General features: G+C 36.4%; 1 protein-coding gene across 1 annotated transcript in view; it reads left to right on the forward strand.

The window, feature by feature from the left end:
- efcab7 (EF-hand calcium binding domain 7) overlaps positions 1 to 24646 on the forward strand; it is a 36643-nt gene extending 11997 nt beyond the window's left edge. The window contains exons 4-13 of the mRNA XM_032571921.1: positions 14478 to 14667; positions 15905 to 16026; positions 18546 to 18687; positions 19243 to 19352; positions 19513 to 19676; positions 19801 to 19934; positions 20012 to 20160; positions 20272 to 20481; positions 21350 to 21457; positions 21862 to 24646. Coding sequence (XP_032427812.1) covers positions 14478 to 14667; positions 15905 to 16026; positions 18546 to 18687; positions 19243 to 19352; positions 19513 to 19676; positions 19801 to 19934; positions 20012 to 20160; positions 20272 to 20481; positions 21350 to 21457; positions 21862 to 21942 — 1410 coding nt within the window. The 3' untranslated portion in view covers positions 21943 to 24646. The remainder of the gene's footprint in view (positions 1 to 14477; positions 14668 to 15904; positions 16027 to 18545; positions 18688 to 19242; positions 19353 to 19512; positions 19677 to 19800; positions 19935 to 20011; positions 20161 to 20271; positions 20482 to 21349; positions 21458 to 21861) is intronic.
- The last annotated feature ends 53 nt before the right edge of the window (positions 24647 to 24699 follow it).

Raw genomic sequence — 24699 nt, forward strand, 5'->3', positions numbered from 1 at the left:
TTACTTAACGTTCTTGCGGTTCTCCGCGTGCCACTGATTACGTTGCGGCGTTCTTAAGCGTCGATGCCAATTTGTAGCGTGACGACGCCGGGCCCGAACCCCACGGGCGCGCCTTGGCAGGCCCCTGCTAAATTTCTTCCGAAATTTTCTAGTTGGGGCCTGCCATGCAAAGCAATGGCAGGAACCTATTACTCTACACCCAACAAAGTGTCTCTTTATTATAATTCTTTATTTTTCTTCCGTCACCGTTAATGCGGCTCATACCGCTGGGTGCACACCTACAAATGAGGTATCAAAACGTGCAGAAAATTCACGCCATTGGAGCTATTATTTGTGGTGGGATTTGGGCTTAACGTGGCGACATAATTCGCAAAAAACTACGAAAAAAAACCCATTATAAGTCAATGGGAAAAATCCTGGAAATACCCTATTTTTGAGGATTTTCTGTGTCGTCACAAATTCACCTAGAAATGCCATTCAAATTTCATTTTGTAGATACGTCTGTGATCTCTTCGAAAGTGAAGACGGCTTGTCGATACCAGTTACGGTTTGTCCACAATTTGCCTCTAAGCGACCCAAAGTTTCTCATTTTTCCTAAAGTTAGAGGGCTTCTCTCGCTGATTAGAGTGAGAGATCAAGACAACTTTTTCCACCCAAATCATTTTTGAAATCGCCATCACGGCCACAAATATCGCACGATTAGTATCAAAATCGGTCCTGACATTGATACGCCTGTCTGCTCCGGTAAAATGTTTTCGAAATTTATCTAGACCGTACGGTTTTCTGTCACGGTGCTTCAGAGCAAAGTCATGCGACAGGATTTTCTGAGGCTCTCAGGCTCTTTCACTAACACTTCACACCTTGGTGTGAAACTTATTTAACATAGCAACGGATCTCAAGAGGCTATTGGCTGCTGATTTGGACTACAGATACGCATCACTGTAGTTCTATCTATCCTCAGTTGAAACAGATCAGGACTTAACTGGCCTTTATAACTAATTGCTGCTATGGGCTGTATATAACTGATTTAACTCAGTAACTGTTACACATGGGATTAGTTTTGAACTTTAAAATGAAGCTTAACAAAAATTTCACAATAAAAGCCTTGAATATTTTTACATCATGTAATTGCTCTTTTTGGCTTTATTTGACTTTTTCATCCAAAGCACTGTTACACATGGTATTAGTTTGGCCCTTTGAAATGAAGCTTAACAAAAATTTCAAAATAAAAGCCTTGAATATTTTTACATCAGAAAATTGCTCTTTTGAGCTGTATATAACTTATTTAACCCAGCAATTGTTACACATGGGATTAGTGTGGCAATTTAAAATTAAGCTTGATGAAAATTTCAAAATAAAAGCCTTGAATATTTTTACATCAGGTAATTGCTGTTTTTGGCTTTATTTCACTTTTTCATCCAAAGCACTGTTACACATGGTATTAGTTTGGCCCTCTGAAATGAAGCTTAACAAAAATTTCAAAATAAAAGCCTTGAATATTTTTACATCATGTAATTGCTCTTTTTGGCTTTATTTGACTTTTTCATCCAAAGCACTGTTACACATGGTATTAGTTTGGCCCTTTGAAATGAAGCATACTGAAAATTTCAAAATAAAAGCCTTGAATATTTTTACATCAACTACTTGCGTTTTCAGCATTATATAACTGATTTAACCCAATGACTATTACACATGGGATTAAAATAGACTGTTTTGCATGAGCAGCAGATAGATCCTCTATTGCACATGTGTCAAACTCAAGGCCCGCGGGCCACATGTGGCCCGCTACGTCATTTTATGTGGCCCTCTCCCCCCTACCACCGTTTTACAGCCCCATTGATTGACTTAAAATAGGTTTTGAGCACGAATTGACTACAAACTACATATCCCATAATGCCTTCCGATTCTTACCAACCAACATTACGGCTTCTCGCCACTAGAGTGCAGCAGAGTCACCTCAAGCTGATTATTAATTTTCCCAGCGAATAAAACTGAACATCGACAAGCTAAGAAGCTAAAGAGCGAAGTCCCGTGATGTTTCAATCGAGGACTTTTACTTTTACCGTCTACTGCCCCCTGATTTGATGCCACAGCTTCGACTCCATGCAGCTCGTGTTTTGTCCACGTTTGGAAGCACCTATCTGTGCGAAGAGATGTTTTCAATAATGACTTTAAACAAGACCAAGCACAGATCGCGCATTACTGACGAAAACCTACACGCCGTTTTGCGGATTGCCACAGAATAGAACTAAAACCAGACATCGACGAACTGACCAGGGGAAAACGGTGCCTGACATCCGGCCAGAAAACATTGGTAAGCACAAACAAACTACATTTAAATAGAATGAATGTAAAACCAAAACTCAGTATACTGGAATATGCATATAGTTTATTGATTTTGCTTGTGTTTTGTTTATTTACAGAACACAACACAATGAGGATGTGTGTGAGTTGGTGACAGGGTGAAGAGGGATCAGCGTTGTGTTCAAGGACAGGCAACGTCACCTCATTGTTTTGTTCTTATGTGAAATGCATGTTCGTTGCGTAATAAATAACGAAAAAGTTTTGTGAATGAAGTTGAGAGTTAATATCAAAACTTGTTTTTTATTATTTGTCTGCTTATCTTCAAAGCAGACAAAGAATAATTTTCCCAGCGAATAAAACTGAAACATCGACAAGCTAACGAGCTAAAGAGCGTAGTTTAGCTGAGCAGTTTAAAAATACTGAGCATATTTTTAAACTGCTCAGTTTAAAAATACTGTAATTTTTAAACTGAGCAGTAATTTTACATCCATGCAAACTCAAATGTAATATTTAAAACTTGAATACATAAAATCAGTTATTTAACAATATGAGGTGTTGTTTAAAAATAAAAAAGATAGCAATTTCTTTTTATTGCAGAGACATTAGATTCTTAAATTTATGGTATTCTTTAAATGTTGTAATTTTGGTTCATTGTAAACTTTACCTGTAAAAAGTTTGTAGAAATCTTTAACATAAGGTCAATATATATTTTTAAACTGTAATATGTTGTGTGTGTGCGTTATTGAAAATTTATATTTGTGACAATCATTAGGTAAATGCTAATTAACTGCCTTCCTGCAGTTTATGAGCATTGAACTGTTACTAAACAGTTCAATGCAAGGTTCATTAGCGTTAGCATTTTAGCTTCAATAAGCTATTAGCTATTTATTTTACTTTTTAGCAATGTTTAGTATACTGAATGGAGTAAATCAATTATAGAAAATATCCTAGTGATTTCCCACATACTGATGAAAGCAATGACGCTAACATTAGCGTTTCTGCTGATTTTAGCTGATATACTTACTTTATAATACTGAATGGTGCACGTCCGCCTTACTTAACGTTCTTGCGGTTCTCCACATGCCACTGATTACGTTGCGGCGTTCTTTAGCATCGAGGCCAATTTGTAGCGTGACAACGCCGGGCCCAAACCCCACAGGCGCGCCTTGGCAGGCCCCGGCTAAATTTCTTCCGAAATTTTCTAGTCTTCTTTATTTTTCTTCCGTCACCGTTAATGCGGCTCATACCGCTGGGTGCACACCTACAAATGAGGTATCAAAACGTGCAGAAAATTCACGCCATTGGAGCTATTATTTTTGGTGGGATTTGGGCTTAACGTGGCGACATAATTCGCAAAAAACTGCGAAAAAAACCCCATTATAAGTCAATGGGAAAAATCCTGGAAATACCCTATTTTTGAGGATTTGCTGTGTCGTCACAAATTCACCTAGAAATGCCATTCAAATTTCATTTTGTAGATACGTCTGTGATCTCTTCGAAAGTGAAGACGGCTCGTCGATACCAATTACGGTTTCTCCACAATTTGCCTCTAAGCGACCCAAACTTTCTCATTTTTGCTCAAATTACAGTGACAGCCGATCTCGGTTCAGATCTGGGCACAACATTTCTTTCTCTCATCACTGTAAATGTTCTGAGTGAGGTACAGATATGAATCTCGGGACTATCGCAGAAGACACATTGAACTGTCATACGCTTAAAACGCTTTTCGAATATGTATTACGGTTCCCGAACAAGAAGGATTTGTTTCCAATGCTTTTTGTCAGTAAAACGTGTTTGCTCTCAAACACACAATTGTGTGTTTGAGAGCTCAGAGCTCACAGCTCACACCTGCTGAGACCATTATTTGCCATAGCAACGGATCTCAAGAGGCTATTGGCTGCTGATTTGGACTACGAATACGCATCGCTGTAGTTCTATCTATCCTCAGTTGAAACAGATCAGGACTGAGAACTGGCCTTTAGAACTACCCGCTGCTATGGGCTGTATATAACTGATTTAACTCAGTAACTGTTACACATGGGATTAGTTTGGAACTTTAAAATTAAGCATACTGAAAATTTCAAAATAAAAGCCTTGAATATTTTACATGACGTAATTGCTCTTTTTGGCCGTATATGACTTTTTCATCCAAAGCAATGTTACACATGGGATTAGTTCGGAACTTTAAAATGGAGCATAATAATAATTTCAAAATAAAAGCCTTGAATATTTTTACATCAGGTAATTGCTGTTTTTGGCTTTATGTGACTTTTTCATCCAAAGCACTGTTACACATGGGATTAGTTTGGAACTTTAAAATTAAGCATACTGAAAATTTCAAAATAAAAGCCTTGAATATTTTACATGACGTAATTGCTCTTTTTGGCCGTATATGACTTTTTTATCTAAAGCAATGTTACATACACATGGGATTAGTTCGGAACTTTAAAATGGAGCATAATAATAATTTCAAAATAAAAGCCTTGAATATTTTTACATGACGTCATTGCTCTTTTTGGCTTTATTTGACTTTTTCATCCAAAGCACTGTTACACATGGTATTAGTTTGGCCCTTTGAAATGAAGCTTAACAAAAATTTCAAAATAAAAGCCTTGAATATTTTTACATCATGTAATTGCTCTTTTTGGCTTTATTTGACTTTTTCATCCAAAGCACTGTTACACATGGTATTAGTTTGGCCCTTTAAAATGAAGCTTAACAAAAATTTCAAAATAATAGCCTTGAATATTTTTACATGACGTAATTGCTCTTTTTGGCTTTATTTGACTTTTTCATCCAAAGCACTCTTACACGTGGTATTACTTCAGAACTTTAAAATGAAGCATACTGAAAATTTCAAAATAAAAGCCTTGAATATTTTACGTGAAGTAATTGCTCTTTTTGGCCGTATATGACTTTTTCATCCAAAGCAATGTTACACATGGGATTAGTTCGGAACTTTAAAATGGAGCATAATAATAATTTCAAAATAAAAGCCTTGAATATTTTTACATCAGGTAATTGCTGTTTTTGGCTTTATGTGACTTTTTCATCCAAAGCACTGTTACACGTGGTATTAGTTTGGCCCTCTGAAATGAAGCATACTGAAAATTTCAAAATAAAAGCCTTGAATATTTTTACATCAACTACTTGTGTTTTGAGCATTATATAACTATTTTAACCCAATGACTATTACGCAGGGGATTAGTTTGGCCCTTTGAAATGAAGTTTAACAAAAATTTCAAAATAAAAGCCTTGAATATTTTTACATGACGTAATTGCTCTTTTTGGGTTTCTTTGACTTTTTCATCCAAAGCACTGTTACACATGGTATTAGTTTGGCCCTTTGAAATGAAGCATACTGAAAATTTCAAAATAAAAGCCTTGACATATTTTAGATCAGATAATTGCTCTTTTGAGCAATAAATAACTGATTTAACCCAATGACTATTACACATGGGATTAGTTTGGACCTTTGAAATTAAGCTTAACAAAAATTTCAAAATAAAAGCCTCAACATGCCCCTGAGGTTAGTGCACCGCCGCAGGCAGTGCAATAATATTATTCTGCATTATCTGTTTCTCTCAGGTTAGGGAACTGCCTTGCGCAGCAAGGCAGTTCATTAGCATTAGCATTTTAGCTTAAATAAGCTATTAGCTATTTATTGGACTTATTAGCCATGTTTAGTATACTGAATGGAGTAAGTCCATTATAGAGAACATCCTAGTGATGTCCCACATGCTAGTGACAGCAATGATGCTAACATTAGCATTTTGCTAACTACTTGCGTTTTCAGCATTATATAACTGATTTAACCCAATGACTGTTATACATGGAATTAGTTTGGACCTTTGGATTGAAGTTTAACAAAAATTCCAAAATAAAAGCCTTGACATATTTTACATCAGATAATTGCTCTTTTGAGCAATAAATAACTGATTTAACCCAATGACTATTACACATGGGATTAGGTTGGCCCTTTGAAATGAAGTTTAACAAAAATTCCAAAATAAAAGCCTTTAATATTTTTACATCAACTACTTGCGTTTTCAGCATTATATAACTGATTTAACCCAATGACTGTTATACATGGAATTAGTTTGGACCTTTGAATTGAAGTTTAACAAAAATTCCAAAATAAAAGCCTTGAATATTTTTACACCAGCCACTTGTGTTTTGAGCATTATATAACTATTTTAACCCAAGGACTATTACGCATGGGATTAGTTTGGCCCTTTGAAATGAAGTTTAACAAAACTTCCAAAATAAAAGCCTTGAGAAAATTTTAAATCGTACTGAATGGTGCACGTCCGCCTCGCTTAACGTTCTTGCGGTTCTCCGCGTGCCACTGATTACGTTGCGGCGTTCTTTGGCGTCGATGCCGATTTGTGGCGTGACAACGCCGGGCCCAAAACCCCACGGGCGCGCCTTGGCAGGCCCCGGCTAAATTTCTTCAGAAATTTTCTAGTTGGGGCCTGCCATGCAAAGCAATGGCAGGAACCTATTACTATTGTCGGAGAGAAGCGTCTCTTTAAGTATTATTATTATTATTCTTTATTTTTCTTCCGTAACCGTTAATGCGGCTCATACCGCTTGGTGCACACCTACAAATGAGGTATCAAAACGTGCAGAAAATTCACGCCATTGGAGCTATTACTTGTGGTGGGATTTGGGCTTAACGTGGCGACATAATTCGCAAAAAACGACGAAAAAAACCCCATTATAAGTCAATGGGAAAAATCCTAGAAATACCCTATTTTTGAGGATTTGCTGTGTCGTCACAAATTCACCTAGAAATGCCATTCAAATTTCATTTTGTAGATACGTCTCTGATCTCTTCGAAAGTGAAGACGGCTCGTCGATACCAGTTACGGTTTGTCCACAATTTGCCTCTAAGCGACCCAAACTTTCTCATTTTTGCTCAAATTAGAGTGACAACCGATGTAGGTTCAGACCTGGGCACAACATTTCTTTCTCTCATCGCTGTAAATGTTCTGAGTGAGGTACAGATATGAATCTCGGGACTATCGCAGAAGACACATTGAACTGTCATACGCTGCAAACGCTTTTCGAATATGTATTACGGTTCCCGAACAAGAAGGATTTGTTTACAATGCTTTTTTGTCAGTAAAATGTGTTTGCTCAAACACACAATTGTGTGTTTGACAGCTCAGCGCTCAGAGCTCACACCTGCTGAGACCATTATTTGCCATAGCAACGGAACTCAAGAGGCTATTGGCTGCTGATTTGGACTACAGATACGCATCATTGTAGTTCTATCTATCCTCAGTTGAAACAGATCAGGACTGAGAACTGGCCTTTAGAACTACCTGCTGCTATGGGCTGTATATAACTGATTTAACTCAGTAACTGTTACACATGGGATTAGTTTGGAACTTTAAAATTGAGCATACTGAAAATTTCAAAATAAAAGCCTTGAATATTTTACATGACGTAATTGCTCTTTTTGGCCGTATATGACTTTTTCATCCAAAGCAATGTTACACATGGGATTAGTTTGGAACTTTAAAATGGAGCATAATAATAATTTCAAAATAAAAGCCTTGAATATTTTACATGACGTAATTGCTCTTATTGGCCGTATATGACTTTTTCATCCAAAGCAATGTTACACATGGGATTAGTTCGGAACTTTAAAATGGAGCATAATAATAATTTCAAAATAAAAGCCTTGAATATTTTTACATAATGTAATTGCTTTTTTTGGCCGTATATGACGTTTTCATCCAAAGCACTGTTACACATGGGATTAGTTTTGAACTTTAAAATGAAGCTTAACAAAAATTTCAAAATAAAAGCCTTGAATATTTTTACATCATGTAATTGCTCTTTTGAGCTTTATTTGACTTTTTCATCCAAAGCAATGTTACACATGGGATTAGTTCGGAACTTTAAAATGGAGCATAATAATAATTTCAAAATAAAAGCCTTGAATATTTTTACATCATGCAATTGCTGTTTTTGGCTTTGTGTGACTTTTTCATCCAAAGCACTGTTACACATGGGATTAGTTCGGAACTTTAAAATGGAGCATAATAATAATTTCAAAATAAAAGCCTTGAATATTTTTACATCATGTAATTGCTCTTTTTGGCCGTATATGACTTTTTCATCCAAAGCAATGTTACACATGGGATTAGTTCGGAACTTTAAAATGGAGCATAATAATAATTTCAAAATAAAAGCCTTCAATGTTGTTACATCAGGTAATTGCTGTTTTTGGCTTTATGTGACTTTTTCATCCAAAGCACTGTTACACATGGTATTAGTTCGGAACTTTAAAATGGAGCATAATAATAATTTCAAAATAAAAGCCTTGAATATTTTTACATCATGCAATTGCTGTTTTTGGCTTTGTATGACTTTTTCATCCAAAGCAATGTTACACATGGGATTAGTTCGGAACTTTAAAATGGAGCATAATAATAATTTCAAAATAAAAGCCTTGAATGTTGTTACATCAGGTAATTGCTGTTTTTGGCTTTATGTGACTTTTTTATCCAAAGCACTGTTACACAATGGAATAGTTTGGCCCTCTGAAATGAAGCATACTGAAAATTTCAAAATAAAAGCCTTGAATATTTTTACATCATGTAATTGCTCTTTTTGGCCGTATATGACTTTTTCATCCAAAGCACTGTTACACATGGGATTAGTTCGGAACTTTGAAATGGAGCATAATAATAATTTCAAAATAAAAGCCTTGAATATTTTTACATCAGGTAATTGCTCTTTTTGGCTTTATTTGACTTTTTCATCCAAAGCACTGTTACACGTGGTATTAGTTTGGCCCTTTTGAAATGAAGCATACTGAAAATTCCAAAATAAAAGCCTTGAATATTTTTACATCAGCTACTTGTGTTTTGAGCATTATATAACTATTTTAACCCAAGGACTATTACGCATGGGATTAGTTTGGCCCTTTGAAATGAAGCATACTGAAACTTCCAAAATAAAAGCCTTGACAACATTTTAAATCGTACCGAATGGTGCACGTCCGCCTCGCTTAACGTTCTTGCGGTTCTCCGCGTGCCACTGGTTACGTCGCGGCGTTCTTTGGCGTCGACGTCGATTTGTGGCGTGACGACGCCGGGCCCGAACCCCACGGGCGCGCCTTGGCAGGCCCCGTCTAAATTTCTTCCGAAATTTTCTAGTTCTTCTTTATTTTTCTTCCGTAACCGTTAATGCGGCTCATACCGCTTGGTGCACACCTACAAATGAGGTATCAAAACCTGCAGAAAATTCACGCCATTCCAGCTATTACTTCTGCTGGGATTTGGGCTTAACGTGGCGACATAATTCGCAAAAAACTGCGAAAAAAACCCCATTATAAGTCAATGGGAAAAATCCTGGAAATACCCTATTTTTGAGGATTTTCTGTGTCGTCACAAATTCACCTAGAAATGCCATTCAAATTTCATTTTGTAGATACGTCTGTGATCTCTTCCAAAGTGAAGACGGCTCGTCGATACCAGTTACGGTTTGTCCACAATTTGCCTCTAAGCGACCCAAAGTTTCTCATTTTTCCTAAAGTTAGAGTGCTTCTCTCGCGGATTAGAGTGAGAGATCAAGAGAACTTTTTCAACCCAAATCATTTTTGAAATCGCCATCACGCCCACAAATATCGCACGATTAGTATCAAAATCGGCCCAGACATTGATACGCCTGTCTGCTCCGGTAAAATCTTTTCGAAATTTATCTAGATCGTACGGTTTTCTGTCACGGTGCTTCAGAGCAAAGTCATGCGACAGGATTTTCTGAGGCTGTCTGAGGCTCTCTCCCATGTATTTGAATAGAATTTCAGATCTGGGCACAACATTTCTTTCTCTCATCGCTGTAAATGTTCTGAGTGAGGTACAGATATGAATCTCAGGACTATCGCAGAAGACACATAGGCCTCTGATACGCTTTAAACGCTTTTCGAATATGTATTACGGTTCCCGAACAAGAAGGATTTGTTTCCAATGTTTTTTTTCAGTAAAACGTGTTGGCTCAAACACACAATTGTGTGTTTGAGCATGTATGACTCACAGCTCACACCTGCTGAGACCATTATTTACCATGGCAACGGAACTCAAGAGGCTATTGGCTGGTGGTTAGGACTACAAATACGCGTCGTTGTAGTTCTATCTATCCTCAGTTGAAACAGATCAGGACTGAGAACTGGCCTTTACAACTACTTGCTGCTATGGGCTGTATATAACTGATTTAACTCAGTAACTGTTACACATGGGATTAGTTTGGAACTTTAAAATTAAGCATATTGAAAATTTCAAAATAAAAGCCCTGAATATTTTTACATGACGTAATTGCTCTTTTTGGCTTTATTTGACTTTTCCATCCAAAGCACTGTTACACATGGGATTAGTTTGGAACTTTAAAATTAAGCATACTGAAAATTTCAAAATAAAAGCCTTGAATATTTTACATGACGTAATTGCTCTTTTTGGCCGTATATGACTTTTTCATCCAAAGCAATGTTACACATGGGATTAGTTCGGAACTTTAAAATGGAGCATAATAATAATTTCAAAATAAAAGCCTTGAATATTTTTACATCAGGTAATTGCTGTTTTTCGCTTTATGTGACTTTTTCATCCAAAGCACTGTTACACATGGGATTAGTTTGGAACTTTAAAATGGAGCATAATAATAATTTCAAAATAAAAGCCCTGAATATTTTTACATGACGTAATTGCTCTTTTTTGGCTTTATTTGACTTTTTCATCCAAAGCACTGTTACACGTGGTATTAGTTTGGCCCTCTGAAATGAAGCATACTGAAAATTTCAAAATAAAAGCCTTGAATATTTTTACATCATGTAATTGCTTTTTTTGGCCGTATATCACTTTTTCATCCACAGCACTGTTACACATGGGATTAGTTTGGAACTTTAAAATGGAGCATAATAATAATTTCAAAATAAAAGCCTTGAATATTTTTACATCATGCAATTGCTGTTTTTGGCTTTGTATGACTTTTTCATCCAAAGCACTGTTACACATGGTATTAGTTTGGCCCTTTGAAATGAAGCATACTGAAAATTTCAAAATAAAAGCCTTGAATATTTTTACACGACGTAATTGCTCTTTTTGGCCGTATATGACTTTTTCATCCAAAGCAATGTTACACATGGGATTAGTTCGGAACTTTAAAATGGAGCATAATAATAATTTCAAAATAAAAGCCTTGAATATTTTACATGACGTAATTGCTCTTTTTGGCCGTATATGACTTTTTCATCCAAAGCACTGTTACACGTGGTATTAGTTTGGCCCTCTGAAATGAAGCATACTGAAAATTTCAAAATAAAAGCCTTGAATATTTTTACATCATGTAATTGCTTTTTTTGGCCGTATATGACTTTTTCATCCAAAGCACTGTTACACATGGGATTAGTTTGGAACTTTAAAATGGAGCATAATAATAATTTCAAAATAAAAGCCTTGAATATTTTTACATCATGTAATTGCTCTTTTTGGCTTTATTTGACTTTTTCATCCAAAGCACTGTTACACATGGTATTAGTTTGGCCCTTTGAAATGAAGCTTAACAAAAATTTCAAAATAAAAGCCTTGAATATTTTTACATCAGAAAATTGCTCTTTTGAGCATTATATAACTGATTTAACCCAGCAATTGTTACACATGGGATTAGTGTGGCAATTTAAAATTAAACTTGATGAAAATTTCAAAATAAAAGCCTTGAATATTTTTACATCAGGTAATTGCTCTTTTTGGCTTTATATGACTTTTTCATCCAAAGCACTGTTACACATGGGATTAGTTCGGAACTCTGAAATGAAGCATACTGCAAATTTCAAAATAAAAGCCTTGAATATTTTTACACGACGTAATTGCTCTTTTTGGCCGTATATGACTTTTTCATCCAAAGCAATGTTACACATGGGATTAGTTCGGAACTTTAAAATGGAGCATAATAATAATTTCAAAATAAAAGCCTTGAATATTTTACATGACGTAATTGCTCTTTTTGGCCGTATATGACTTTTTCATCCAAAGCACTGTTACACGTGGTATTAGTTTGGCCCTCTGAAATGAAGCATACTGAAAATTTCAAAATAAAAGCCTTGAATATTTTTACATCATGTAATTGCTTTTTTTGGCCGTATATGACTTTTTCATCCAAAGCACTGTTACACATGGGATTAGTTTGGAACTTTAAAATGGAGCATAATAATAATTTCAAAATAAAAGCCTTGAATATTTTTACATCATGTAATTGCTCTTTTTGGCTTTATTTGACTTTTTCATCCAAAGCACTGTTACACATGGTATTAGTTTGGCCCTTTGAAATGAAGCTTAACAAAAATTTCAAAATAAAAGCCTTGAATATTTTTACATCAGAAAATTGCTCTTTTGAGCATTATATAACTGATTTAACCCAGCAATTGTTACACATGGGATTAGTGTGGCAATTTAAAATTAAACTTGATGAAAATTTCAAAATAAAAGCCTTGAATATTTTTACATCAGGTAATTGCTCTTTTTGGCTTTATATGACTTTTTCATCCAAAGCACTGTTACACATGGGATTAGTTCGGAACTCTGAAATGAAGCATACTGCAAATTTCAAAATAAAAGCCTTGAATATTTTTAAATCAGATAATTGCTCTGTTGAGCATTATATAACTGATTTAACCCAATGACTATTACGCATGGGATTAGTTTGGCCCTTTGAAATGAAGTTTAACAAAACTTCCAAAATAAAAGCCTTGACAAAAATTTTAAATCATACTGAATGGTGCACGTCCGCCTTACTTAATGTTCTTGCGATTCTCCGCGTGCCACTGATTACGTCGCGGCGTTCTTTAGCGTCGATGCCAATTTGTAGCGTGACGACGCCGGGCCCATACCCCACGGGCGCGCCTTGGCAGGCCCCGGCTAAATTTCTTCAGAAATTTTGTTTTTCTAGTTATTATTATTATAATTCTTTATTTTTCATCCGTAACCGTTAATGCGGCTCATACCGCTGCGTGCACACCTACAAAAGAGGTATCAAAACCTGCAGAAAATTCACGCCATTCCAGCTATTACTTTTGGTGGGATTCGGGATGAACATGGCGACATAATTCGCAAAAAACTACGAAAAAAACCCCATTATAAGTCAATGGGGAAAATCCATTGAAAACCCTAATACCCTACTGGCTAAAACAGAGAATTGTCTCCCCCAGCTGGCTCAAATGAAGTATTGTAAGTCTGAAAAGCGAAAAGAGCAAGTATGAAAAAAAAAAAGATTGTGCCTTGGATATACTGGATTAAACAAAACTTTAAATTTGATTGGTAAACATCCAACAGGTAGATGTGAGTGTGGTATGGATATGGAAACAGTAGAACATGTAATAATTAATTGTGGAAAATATAAAGCAAGTAGAGAGAAGCTAAAACAATAAATTAGGAAATATGATATACAGACATTTAAACTTAATAAGATATTAATTAAACACAAAATAAATAAAGCGGTTATTACATTTTTGAAGGTAACAGGATTATATGTAAGAATTTAGATTGGGGGAGATGCTGTCGTACACACTCCAGCACAGTAGATGGCGATAATACATATTAACGTTAGATGTCACCCGCCGCTAAAATCACAAAGAAGCAGAAGAAGCTTAACGGTAAGAAGTGTTTGTGTTCTGTCCATAAAATATACTATTTCATTTAATTAGTATATTATTAGAACTGCTTACAGTTGTTAAATGTAATGTGTTCTTTAAGAAATGTGATTGATTTTACAAGTTTGACTGCTGTGGGATATTTTGTTGTGGCTCTGATAGCGTAGCTGCTAGCTTGATGGAATATTTTTTCCACGACAAAAACCGGAATCACAATTTGTTCACATGTTAGCAATTTGCTAACTGGCTTTCGTGAAAGCCAGTTATTGATTACATTGAAGCGTTCTTTAGCATCGATGCTAATTTGTAGCGTGACAACGCCGGGCCGAACCGACGGGCAAGCTTTGGCAGGCCCCTGCTAAATTTCTTCAGAAATTTTCTAGTTGTTTGTTGCAAATCTGTCTAGATTTGTAGTACATTCAAAAACAAAAAATGAAGTCATTTATGCTGCTCTTTGTTGGCTCCAAACATTGCTCATGTATCATTCTCTTATTACTTTTTCCCCTGCTGCTGTCAGTTCTGCAGGCAGCTTGTGTCTACAGCAGAGCAGTGTCAAACGGCTGCTCTGGAGAAGCTAGAAGCTGACGCTAAGCTAAAGAGGCAGAACTTTGGCAGCCAGTTGTACAGCCCTCCTAAAAGCTCAGTGGCATCAGCATCATCTGCATCACCAGCTCAACATGGGGAATCAGACTCCACTGCCAAAAAAGGTATTGAACAAAGGCTTTAGAGCAGGCTTACCCCAAATCTCCGCAGTGCACTTCATGATCCGTTTTGATTAATGAGTAATAGCTGTTTTATTGATCAATTTTTCATCACCAATGTGACAAATCACCCCATTAAGGCAGTCTATGTTTCATAATAGCCAAACAACTAGGGCAGCTTGTTTAGAGGGAGGAGACATCAAAGTGTTTTGATTCTGGTACTGCCATTAGAAAATTGATAATAAAAAAAAAACTACTTTGGTTTGAAACCACTTAGATTCAGTCAGCTGCATATTTTCAGTAAGGAATCTGTAGATTCTGTCACTTCTCCTTTGTAAGTTTGCTTTTTAAAATTTAGAACCCAACTGTTGAAGAAAGGATTGGAAGGGCGGAGCTCTGGGATGATAAGGAGAGTGAGGGGCCAACATTGGGAAGATGGATGGGGTTGATTTAAGTGGTCAGTCCATGTTCTTGTTATTGATTCGGGGAGGATTCCACCACTTCTCACTTGGGAGGTGATGAGGGATTAGAGAGGAGGAGCAGTCAACCACCACTGCAAAAACAAATGAGCTCCCACGCAGTAGTCTGGATTATCACGTTATTGTGCCTCTCCCATGTATTGATTTCTACCTGTTGTGCTTTAACAAGGCTTTGACCTGAGTTGCTATGCGATCACACACGTCAAATGGGTTGTTTTCTGTAGCCTCTAATGTTTTGATGTAGGTTTTGCTTTCATTCAAGTGGTAATTTTACTGATTTGTTTGAAAAAAAAAACTTTCAGAGCTTTATTTTAACAACATAAATCTAAAGGAGGATTACAGTGGGTTTATTTATTTCTGTATCTAACTGATTACTCACACTTCTAATCGTCCTGATTTTCTGAGATTGGTAACAATCCGCCCCTTTGAAAAAATTCTACCCTCAGTTTATCTTCAAGGAATAATGTTATGCAAGAAAATGATTTTGAAGGAGTGCCTTTAGTGATTTCCTCTGGCAATGTAATTACAGGGAGCTAGATCTCGAGATTACACTTTCTCAGAACAAAAAGCAGTCTGCATTGTTGCTTGAACTGTGCAAAGAGACTTCCAAGAAGGCAGACTATCGACTGAATTTCATCACCCAGCTAATTTTACTATTGGAAAACTGTGTACTGTTTCCATAGATTACTGATCTGCCTGTAATTTGCCAAAGTCATAAATTAATCTTTTTTAAAACTGAGTATTTTGCTAACTGTGTTTCTCAGACAGCCAGTCCTCCTCTCATCCTCCTTCTGCTCGCAGCAGACGGTCGTCCCTGTCAAACTCAGTCACAATGGCATCCAGCAGCAGTAAGGCAGGCAAAGTTCAGGAACCGTCAGGTTTACAGGTAACGGAAGCTGTTGGAACATGGTGCACTTGTCCTAAATGTTTGGAAATGTCCTGAAATGACATCAAGTCCTGCTTTCTATATGAAGCAACATTTATGATAACCCCTTGGTGTTTCTATGTCCATACTAATGAGCACTGGTAGTTCTTTAACACATTTTTTCCTTCCACTAAATTTTTTTTATTGATATGCTTGCATAGAGCACTGTGAAAACAGCCGCCTTCTTTAGCAATAATATTTTGTGGCAATATAACGTATAACACAATAACGTAATATTTCTGTAATGAAATCCATTTTTATTTATGTAATGATCAAATTTTCTGGGATGCCGTATTTGTGGCAGTTCGTCAGTTGTAATCATAAAAATGAATGTTTAACATAAATTGCATGGCTCTAAATACTTATAAGGCCTCGTTGTTTCTTTGTCCATACCTAATGATCAGTGTACTCTCTTGGTTCTTTAGTGCATTTTTTCCTTACTTTAAACTTTTTATTGATATGCTTGGATAGAGCACTTCTATCCACCTTCTTGAGCAATTATATTTTGTGACAATAACTTAATATTTCTGCAACAAAACCCAATTTAATAAGTTTATGTAATGATATAATTTTCTGAGAAACCATTCATGGGATATTTTATGAAAATAAATTCTTAACATGCAGCAGAAGTTACTAAACACTGTTAGTACAATTTTTTAGCTAAATTATTGAAATGAATGAGTAATTCAATTGTATTCCTATTTCTTAAGCTCCATCTGTACATACAGTACTATTAACTATATGGTTTATTGTAAAGGCCAAATCTGTACGTTTGGTAAATAACTGGATATCTTTTTGTGTTTGTATGGAGTACGGCGTTATAAGGAGGACCCAGCGTGTCGTGCAGCCGCTCGGATGGCTGAACGTAGCCTGGGGTGGATAGATATACACTGTATTGATCTGGCGCTCTTTGTTTTCACTCTTTTTGGCTTAACCATGGCTGGTTTGCTTTACAGCAAAACGAGAAAAAAAAAAGTAAATAAATAAACAGAAGAGAACAGGTCTAAGCACTGTGTTGAGATTGGAAACGGCCAGACATCATTAAGGGTAACAGAATGTGTGTCCAGAGAGCACCTCGAAGGGGAACTTCTGCTCCCTGGATTGGCTTCCTATATAGCCACAGGCTAATAACTACAGCTGATGGAGGATGGACGTGTAGCTGCATCAGTATGTAGATATTGTTGCATCTTCTGAGACACAAATATCTCCTTGTACACAGAAATCTACATGGCAATCATTAGTTTTCTGTTTTCCTATAGTTTTTTATGTGTAGATAAGAGCAGAAAGAGATTAAAGGAGGTTTAATAGACTGTGGGTGTGTGTGGCTGGTTTGGTATCCTGCGACCCTGTGAAACAGTAAATCAGACCTGTGGCTGGAGCAGGTGACAGAGCCTGTATTAGTCTGCAGGCTGACCCTCTCTCTATGGAGGCATTAATTCTGATGTCCTTAACCAGTGGATGGGTGCCCATGGCATTTTCCCTCATTTAATATTGTCTGGACAAACCACCGAAGTGTTATGGTTTGATCTTTTATGCCTCTCACAGCCCAAGATAAATACTCAGAGAAAATGGCTTTTCTCTAAAGGAGTGGCATGCTCCGTCTTTATGGCACTTTTCTTTGTTTAACTTGGTGATTTATTTGTCAACTAAAAGGATATATGGCCTATTCTAGCCTTGCTTGGCCCTCAATGTGCTTTTTACTGTGTGTCCACGTCAACTGTGTTTTCATTTAATGTGTCTCCAATGAGGGGAATGAAAACTTCGCTGTGTTGATGTTCCTGTTCAATTTCAAATTATTACCTAATTTCGGTTGTGTAGCCAGACAAAGCAACAACAGGATTGCAAAATGGAAGAATTATTAGAATTCATAAATATCACCAAAGTAGCCCCTGGACGCTTTTGAATGACCGCTCGCTCAAGATTGAAGAGGCCATATTTATCAAGGTTAAATGGACTCCAATTTGCCCCAATCAGGTCCAGAAGGGAGACTTTCCCCAGCCCTCTTCAGACCCATGGTGTGACACTCCTGCCCTCTTCTGGCCAGCACTAGAGTAGCATCTGTTTCATGTCAATGAGTTAATATATATATTAAAAAAAAATGTTGCAATGAATTTTTCCGCTGAAGATTCGAGTGGTAATTATAACTGTGGCAGCCTTTGTTAATCAACTGAGCTTCTTCAGCTTATTTATGCCAAACTATACATCCCCTGTCACAAGATCCATCCTGCTTTAAATAGGAAGTCCTAATTAGTTTTGGTTTCTGTTGACTGAATAAATGAATTTTGTTGTGTAATAGTGTCAGGATCTAAGCTGAAGCCACACACATAAACATGTCTAGATACATAAAGCAGAATTGAATCCATTATAAGTATTATAAAGGCCTTCTAGCAGAGGTAACCATATTTTTATGATTGTTCTCCTGACTTGCCATCCAGACAACCATTGGATATGTAAAGCAGGAGTGTTTTCTGTCATTGCAGGATTGGCATCACTGCTTTTTGAAAGGCTGCTTCTTTGTGGACGATAACAGCAGCATTAGCTCTCTGCAGTACCACCTTCATATTCCTCAAAAAACCAGTGTATATCTAACCATCCAGCCGCTGAGCCTCAGCCACAGACCTGGTTAGTTTCAACATTTTCTTGAAAGACAAATGTGCAAAACTGTAGCGTACACAGCTAAACGTTGTAGCTTGGCGAAACCCTTTGCAAGTTTTTTTTTTTTTACAATTGGTAAAATATTGTATAAAGTTGCCTGCAAAATGCCTTTTATAGAAATTATAGTAGTACTTTACACTTTGCTTCAAGAAGCAAGGTTTTATCTGACATTTTTAAATTAGACTTCAGCAATTTTGATTAAGGATTTGTTTGGGTCAGAAGCAATTTTTAGGGCATCTAAAATTCCAACATAAAATAGGATCATTACCTTTCATGGGCCTGTTGAGCTCATTAAATTTAATTTAGTATGATGGATCTGCCATAGGGCTGCATGTTGGTGCAGTTGATGGCTCTTGTAGCAAGAAGGTCCATGATCTGAATGGAGTTTCCTGTAGGTCCTCACTCTACGATTTTATTTGTCATAATTTTCATAATTCATAGAAAATACATAATGTATGTTACTCATTTTAAAAATAATTTGTGATTAAAAAAAAAAAAAACTTTTTCTGTTCTTCTTTTCAGATAAGCCTCCAGCATGGATGAACGTGGACACGGCTGTTTTTGTCATGACAGCAGGTGAAACCAAAGAGGACTCCACTTTAGTATGTTTCACCGAATCAAAAGACAAAGAAGTATGTTTAATGTAAACAGGTCCTTTCATCACCAGATTCATTTGTGTTCTAAATCTATCATACATAGAATCAAATAAAATATCAGTGTTCCGACATGCTGTTGTAATTCCTGCATGTCTGCACTTGTGAGATTATTTGTTGATGTTTTTTGTTCTTGTAGAAGTATGTTTGGAAAGGAGAACTAAATGCTGGGACTTACCGCCTGCTTCCCTTCACCAGTGGCTGCAGATTAAAGAAACAAAACAAAAGTAACTTTTCGGATAAATCTGTCAAACTTGTCTACAAGACAGACACAGGAGAACCAGACCTCACCAGCGAGCTGAGGTAAACCTCTGATGTTTATCTGTTGCTGCCACAGAGTTTGAATGGAAAATGCTCTTATGAACACGTGTTTTATAGGAAAAGATGATGCGAGTCATTTATCTGTAATATCCTATTTTTGCCACAGGGAGGTGCTGTCTGAAATCTTTGAGATGATTGACCTGGATGGGAATGGTTTGCTAAGCCTGGATGAGTACAACCTGTTTGAGCTGAGGACCAGTGGGGAGAAGTGTGACCGGGATGCCTGGGCAGTGTGTAAAGGTAGTCACTAACCAAAGCAATTTAACGTGAAGAGTGCACCCAGGTTTTTATTGTTGTTTTTGGTTTTGTGGGGCCAGAAAACTTTGATATGAGGAAAAACCAGCTGACCCGGCAGGGTTTTATGGAGCTGAACCTGATGGAGGCCACAGAGAAAGATGGAGACCCCACAGATCTGTGGGTGACCCTGGAATCTATGGGTTACAATCATATGCTGGAGTTAGTAGAGGTAGGTGAGGTTGTGATATGATTAACTAATTCATAGAAGTTCACTCATTTGGTTTTGTGGCGTAGGATGAATTTCAACCAGTTAAACAAACCTTTCCTCCTGCTCTGTAAGGCATGTCCATTCCAAATAGATGTGCACTGTGAAGGCACTCAGCCATCCATGCAGCCACTTTGCTTGGACTCAGGCACCAAGCTTTTGAACCAAGCCCTCCAGAAGTCCATCACCTCGAGGTTTGGGGCCAAAGCACTTCGAGGGCATGACAATGTTTTCATCTACACCTACAGAGGAGACCACCGGATTTCCTCCCTCATAGTCAACAAGGTGGACCAAAAACTTGTTTACTCTTATCAAGCTTTGAGGGTAACAATTAAGTTTTCAACACTTATTAGAGGCATGAATTTTAGATTATCTGGGGCTTTTATTGGTTCATTTAAATCGTTCATCCTATTTTTTATTTTTTCTCAAGCTTGCAGATATGCATACACCCCAGCAACATTTGTTGGAATGTCTTTTAGCATGTTGCAGACAAATCACAGTTTTTGTCAATATCAACAAGGTGCTGGCATGATTCTCACTGTGTGTTTGACCACACTCTTGGCAGAAATGATGGAGCTTATCTAAAATAAAGTTTACTTTCAGAGAATAAACTACAGTCACACTCGGTTGGAACATCCATTTGTGTCTAGTTTCCAAGCTTTCACCCTCAGATGGAAGAACATTCATTTGAAAAGTCTGAGCTGTTTGTCCACAATAAGAAGTTTGGAAAAACTAACTTGAGGTTTTTAACATCAGAACATTGTAGCAGCTGTTAAACATGTCAGTGGTAGTATCGTGCTGAGGGTCTGTTTCAGTGCCAGTTGCAAAGCGGATGGGTTGAGAGGAATATAAACTACATTTCCCAGGACCTTGGCCAACACAATCAGTAGTTCTTATTCAATTCAGGATCATTGACATGCAGGAGGAGTGTCCATTCTCTTGGCAACAAAAGCTACACTTAAAGACTGGCTGTAGGGCTCAGAACAACTGAGGAGATAAAGTTGTTTAGATTTTTACCATGACTTAATGGTATGCAAAGACAGATTTGTGTAAACCTTTTTATTCTTTTTATCCTACTTACCTGTTTAAACTACATTCTGTGTTTTCATAGATTTAAACTGGAGAAAGTTAAGCTCTGCTTTCTGTTCTGCAGGCCAATCAGAAGGTGACGGTTCATGTAAACAATGAGCAGAGCAGGAACTGGTGCAGCAGCAGAGGGATGGCTGTGTTTGCTGTTGAAGTTCCAGCCAGGACCAAAATGGTAAAAAAAAAAAAAAAAATTCACCGTTTTACTAGTAAAGCCGGTGTTCTCTCCAACCTCGTGCGTCTGTTGTTGTGAACGTTTTGTTAGCAGTATGACAGTAGCAAGCTTGAGTATTTTTTAGGATATTCACTCTGTAGAAATATCTGCCATAGATTCATTTGGAACTTCTGTATTTTTAAAATGGGCTAAAGGAGATTGAGAATTCAGGAAATTTAAATTGGGAAAAGTAAGAAATTTTATGTGTGAAAATGTGAACCCCTGACTATACCTACTGAAAACAGAGAAAAAATAAAAGTAAACTAGCTCTGGTGTTATGATGGCTTAATATTGTACCACAACACATTGAATGATTATATTTAAGCTTAGATTCTAATACAAACATGTATTTCTTTTACCTGTAGGTGTGCCAACATGTGCTACCCATTAATGAAAAGCAGGAATGGGTCTATAACTGCGTGGAAACCAGTTTACCCAGCACATAAAGCTGAAACTACTGAACATATTGCAATCATAAGAAGGTTATACTCTAGGAAGACTCTCTGAAGTCTGTGTTGGAAGGTTCTACTTCTGGTAATCCATTTCAGTTCTGAGGATTGTTGTATTTTATTTTAAATTTAGCAAAGTTAAATGACATATTTTATTATGTCAGCTTTTGTCAACTTGTTATGCATTGTTTGAGAAAACTGAGAACTTCTTCATTGGTCATATTCATTAGCTCCATCAGTAAGAATCATGCAACTTAGTACAACCACAAGGTAATAGCTAATAAAAGACAGTTTTCCCTTTGTTAAATTAGTTTACTCCATGTTGGTTGAGTTTTTTTTAATTTTTTTTTATTGAATCCTGATTTTAATATTGAAGTTACAAAAACACTAAGACCATTCTGTAAACTGCATATCAAATTACCGTATTCAGATGAGAATGAAACATTGGTGCTAACATGGATTTCAGTGACAGCAGATGCCTCTCATTCAAAACTTGGTCTGTAAATTGACAATTTTAATTTTTTACAGTGAAATGTACTCGAAACTCTGTAATTTTCCTAGCGTGGTTGTGTCAGGATGTGTCGTTTGCAGTGAAATGCATTCCTCTGGACTGCACTCAGATCTAAACTTTACTTGGCCTCGACCTTTCCAGTGCGATCCTGACCTCCTATTTTTGTCTCTTGGGCCATTCTGCCCTTTGACTTTCACTGCTGAAACAGTAGAGACAGCTGACTTAAATGTCACATGGCATATGAGATGTATTTAATAACCTGAGCCTGTCTGCTCTTCTTTTCCCAACACAGTAGTATCACTCTGTGCTCTGCACTGTAGTTTCAGTTGTTTAACCACAGTGATTGTCTCAATAAGGCAGTCTGTGGTATTTCAGAGCAAAACATTCAAAAATAACAGATGAAAAGACAAAAAACATGATCGTCCACCTCGGCAAGGAAAGAAGAAATCAGAGAAGCAACCATTAATTTTCTTACTTTCATTATATCGTAATACTATCTGTTGCAGGAAATTATCAATGTACATCACTCCGAAAATACCTTTCCTACTGAAATCAAATCGTGTCATAGAGTGGCCCAGTCAAAGTCCAGACACAAATATAATTAAGGATCTATAGCAAAAACTTCAGAAAATTAGGAAATTTATCAATTTGTAGGGAATGCGAGGCTAAAACCAAAAAAACTTTCAAAAAGAGGGTTTTACGAAGTATTCTCAGTTGTGTTGGATAAAAATGCATGCAACACTTTCACACATGTTTTATTTGTAAAGAAAAAATGGAAAAAAGAAAACCTTTTTTCTTCAAGTTTATAAAAATGCACTACTTTGTGCAAATCTATCCCATAAAATCCACTAAAGCTTGTGGTAACAAAAGATAAGGTTTATGAACACCAAAGTGTAACCCACTTGAGTTTTAAAGAAAAAAAGGGGTCCTATTGACCAAGCAGTGTGATGCAACAGGCAAACTGTTGTGGCAAGTTTTGAACTATTTCCCAACAATTTTGTTTCATAATTCACACTTTAAAATTGACACTTTAAAACTGAAACTGACAGTGTATATGGACAGCTTTATTAACGGTTTGTTTAAAAACCAATTGTTTTTGCACTTAAAAAAAAAAAAAATTAACTTTCTGTTTCTATATTTCCACTTATATGCTTTGAGGGTCACTGACCTTCCAGAGTACATAACTGGACACCAGGGTGACAAAGGTCTGAAATGTAGGTGGTGGTCAATCTAAATTTGTTAAATCGCTTTTTTCCACATATTTCTCAACTAACAGTGTTGAGCAGTACATGAATCTATTAATGAATGCATAGACAAATAATGGAATAAAAGTTATTATTTAAATTCTGTTTTTACCAAGTTTTGTTTTAAAGTACTAAGTATTTAATTATATTTTATTTAGTTGTAGCACCAATTCACAGCAGATGTACTCTCAAGTCACTTTCCAAGTCAAAACAGGTCCAAATCATATAAAATCAAATCTATTCCAATACAAAGCAGTGATTCAAAAGGCAGAAACATTTAGTAATTTTAGATCTTGAAAGGTGACATATAAATAAAATTGTGAATTCATGATTTTGTCCTGAAAGGAGATGCAGCTAAACACAGAATCACTGAACCATGAGTACTTTCAATGCAAAAACACTAAATCTTACCAAGTATTTTTTCTAGTGCAAACATCATAATACACTTGAAATTGACATAATTAATTTACAAGTAACTTTTCAGCAATATATAGGAGCTTATTTTAAGCAAATAAGTCTTGATAAAAGGTACTAGGTAAACTGACAGATTTTTTTTTCACTTACAACATCATAAAATTTTATTAAGTTATTTTACTTATTTCAAAAATATTTGAACAAAAATCTAGACCAAAAGTACTTCGTAAGATGTGTTTTTGCAGTGTAAAAAACCACATAAGTACTTGAGTGCTTTACTATTTCAATGGCATTGTTGAAGAAATGCCACAATCATTGGACCTGGGGTACTTTCAATAGAAAGAAAACAAGGAGACAGAACAGGAAAATTAATAGCATAAATACTTATGTTATGTCAATGAGCCCTTTTAGGTAGAGAGTGAGACATATATATTTGAAATTGTCTTATGACTGTATTATACAGAACATGTACAATTTACGTTTGTTTTACTACTAAATTGATGGTTGAGCCATAAAAGCACTAAATATCTTATGTTGCATTTGACTTTCATTTAACACGTGTTTTAAATTAATGTTACTTTAACC

The sequence above is a fragment of the Xiphophorus hellerii genome, chromosome 9, assembly GCF_003331165.1.
Source record: "Xiphophorus hellerii strain 12219 chromosome 9, Xiphophorus_hellerii-4.1, whole genome shotgun sequence".
Taxonomy (NCBI): Eukaryota; Metazoa; Chordata; class Actinopteri; order Cyprinodontiformes; family Poeciliidae; genus Xiphophorus; species Xiphophorus hellerii.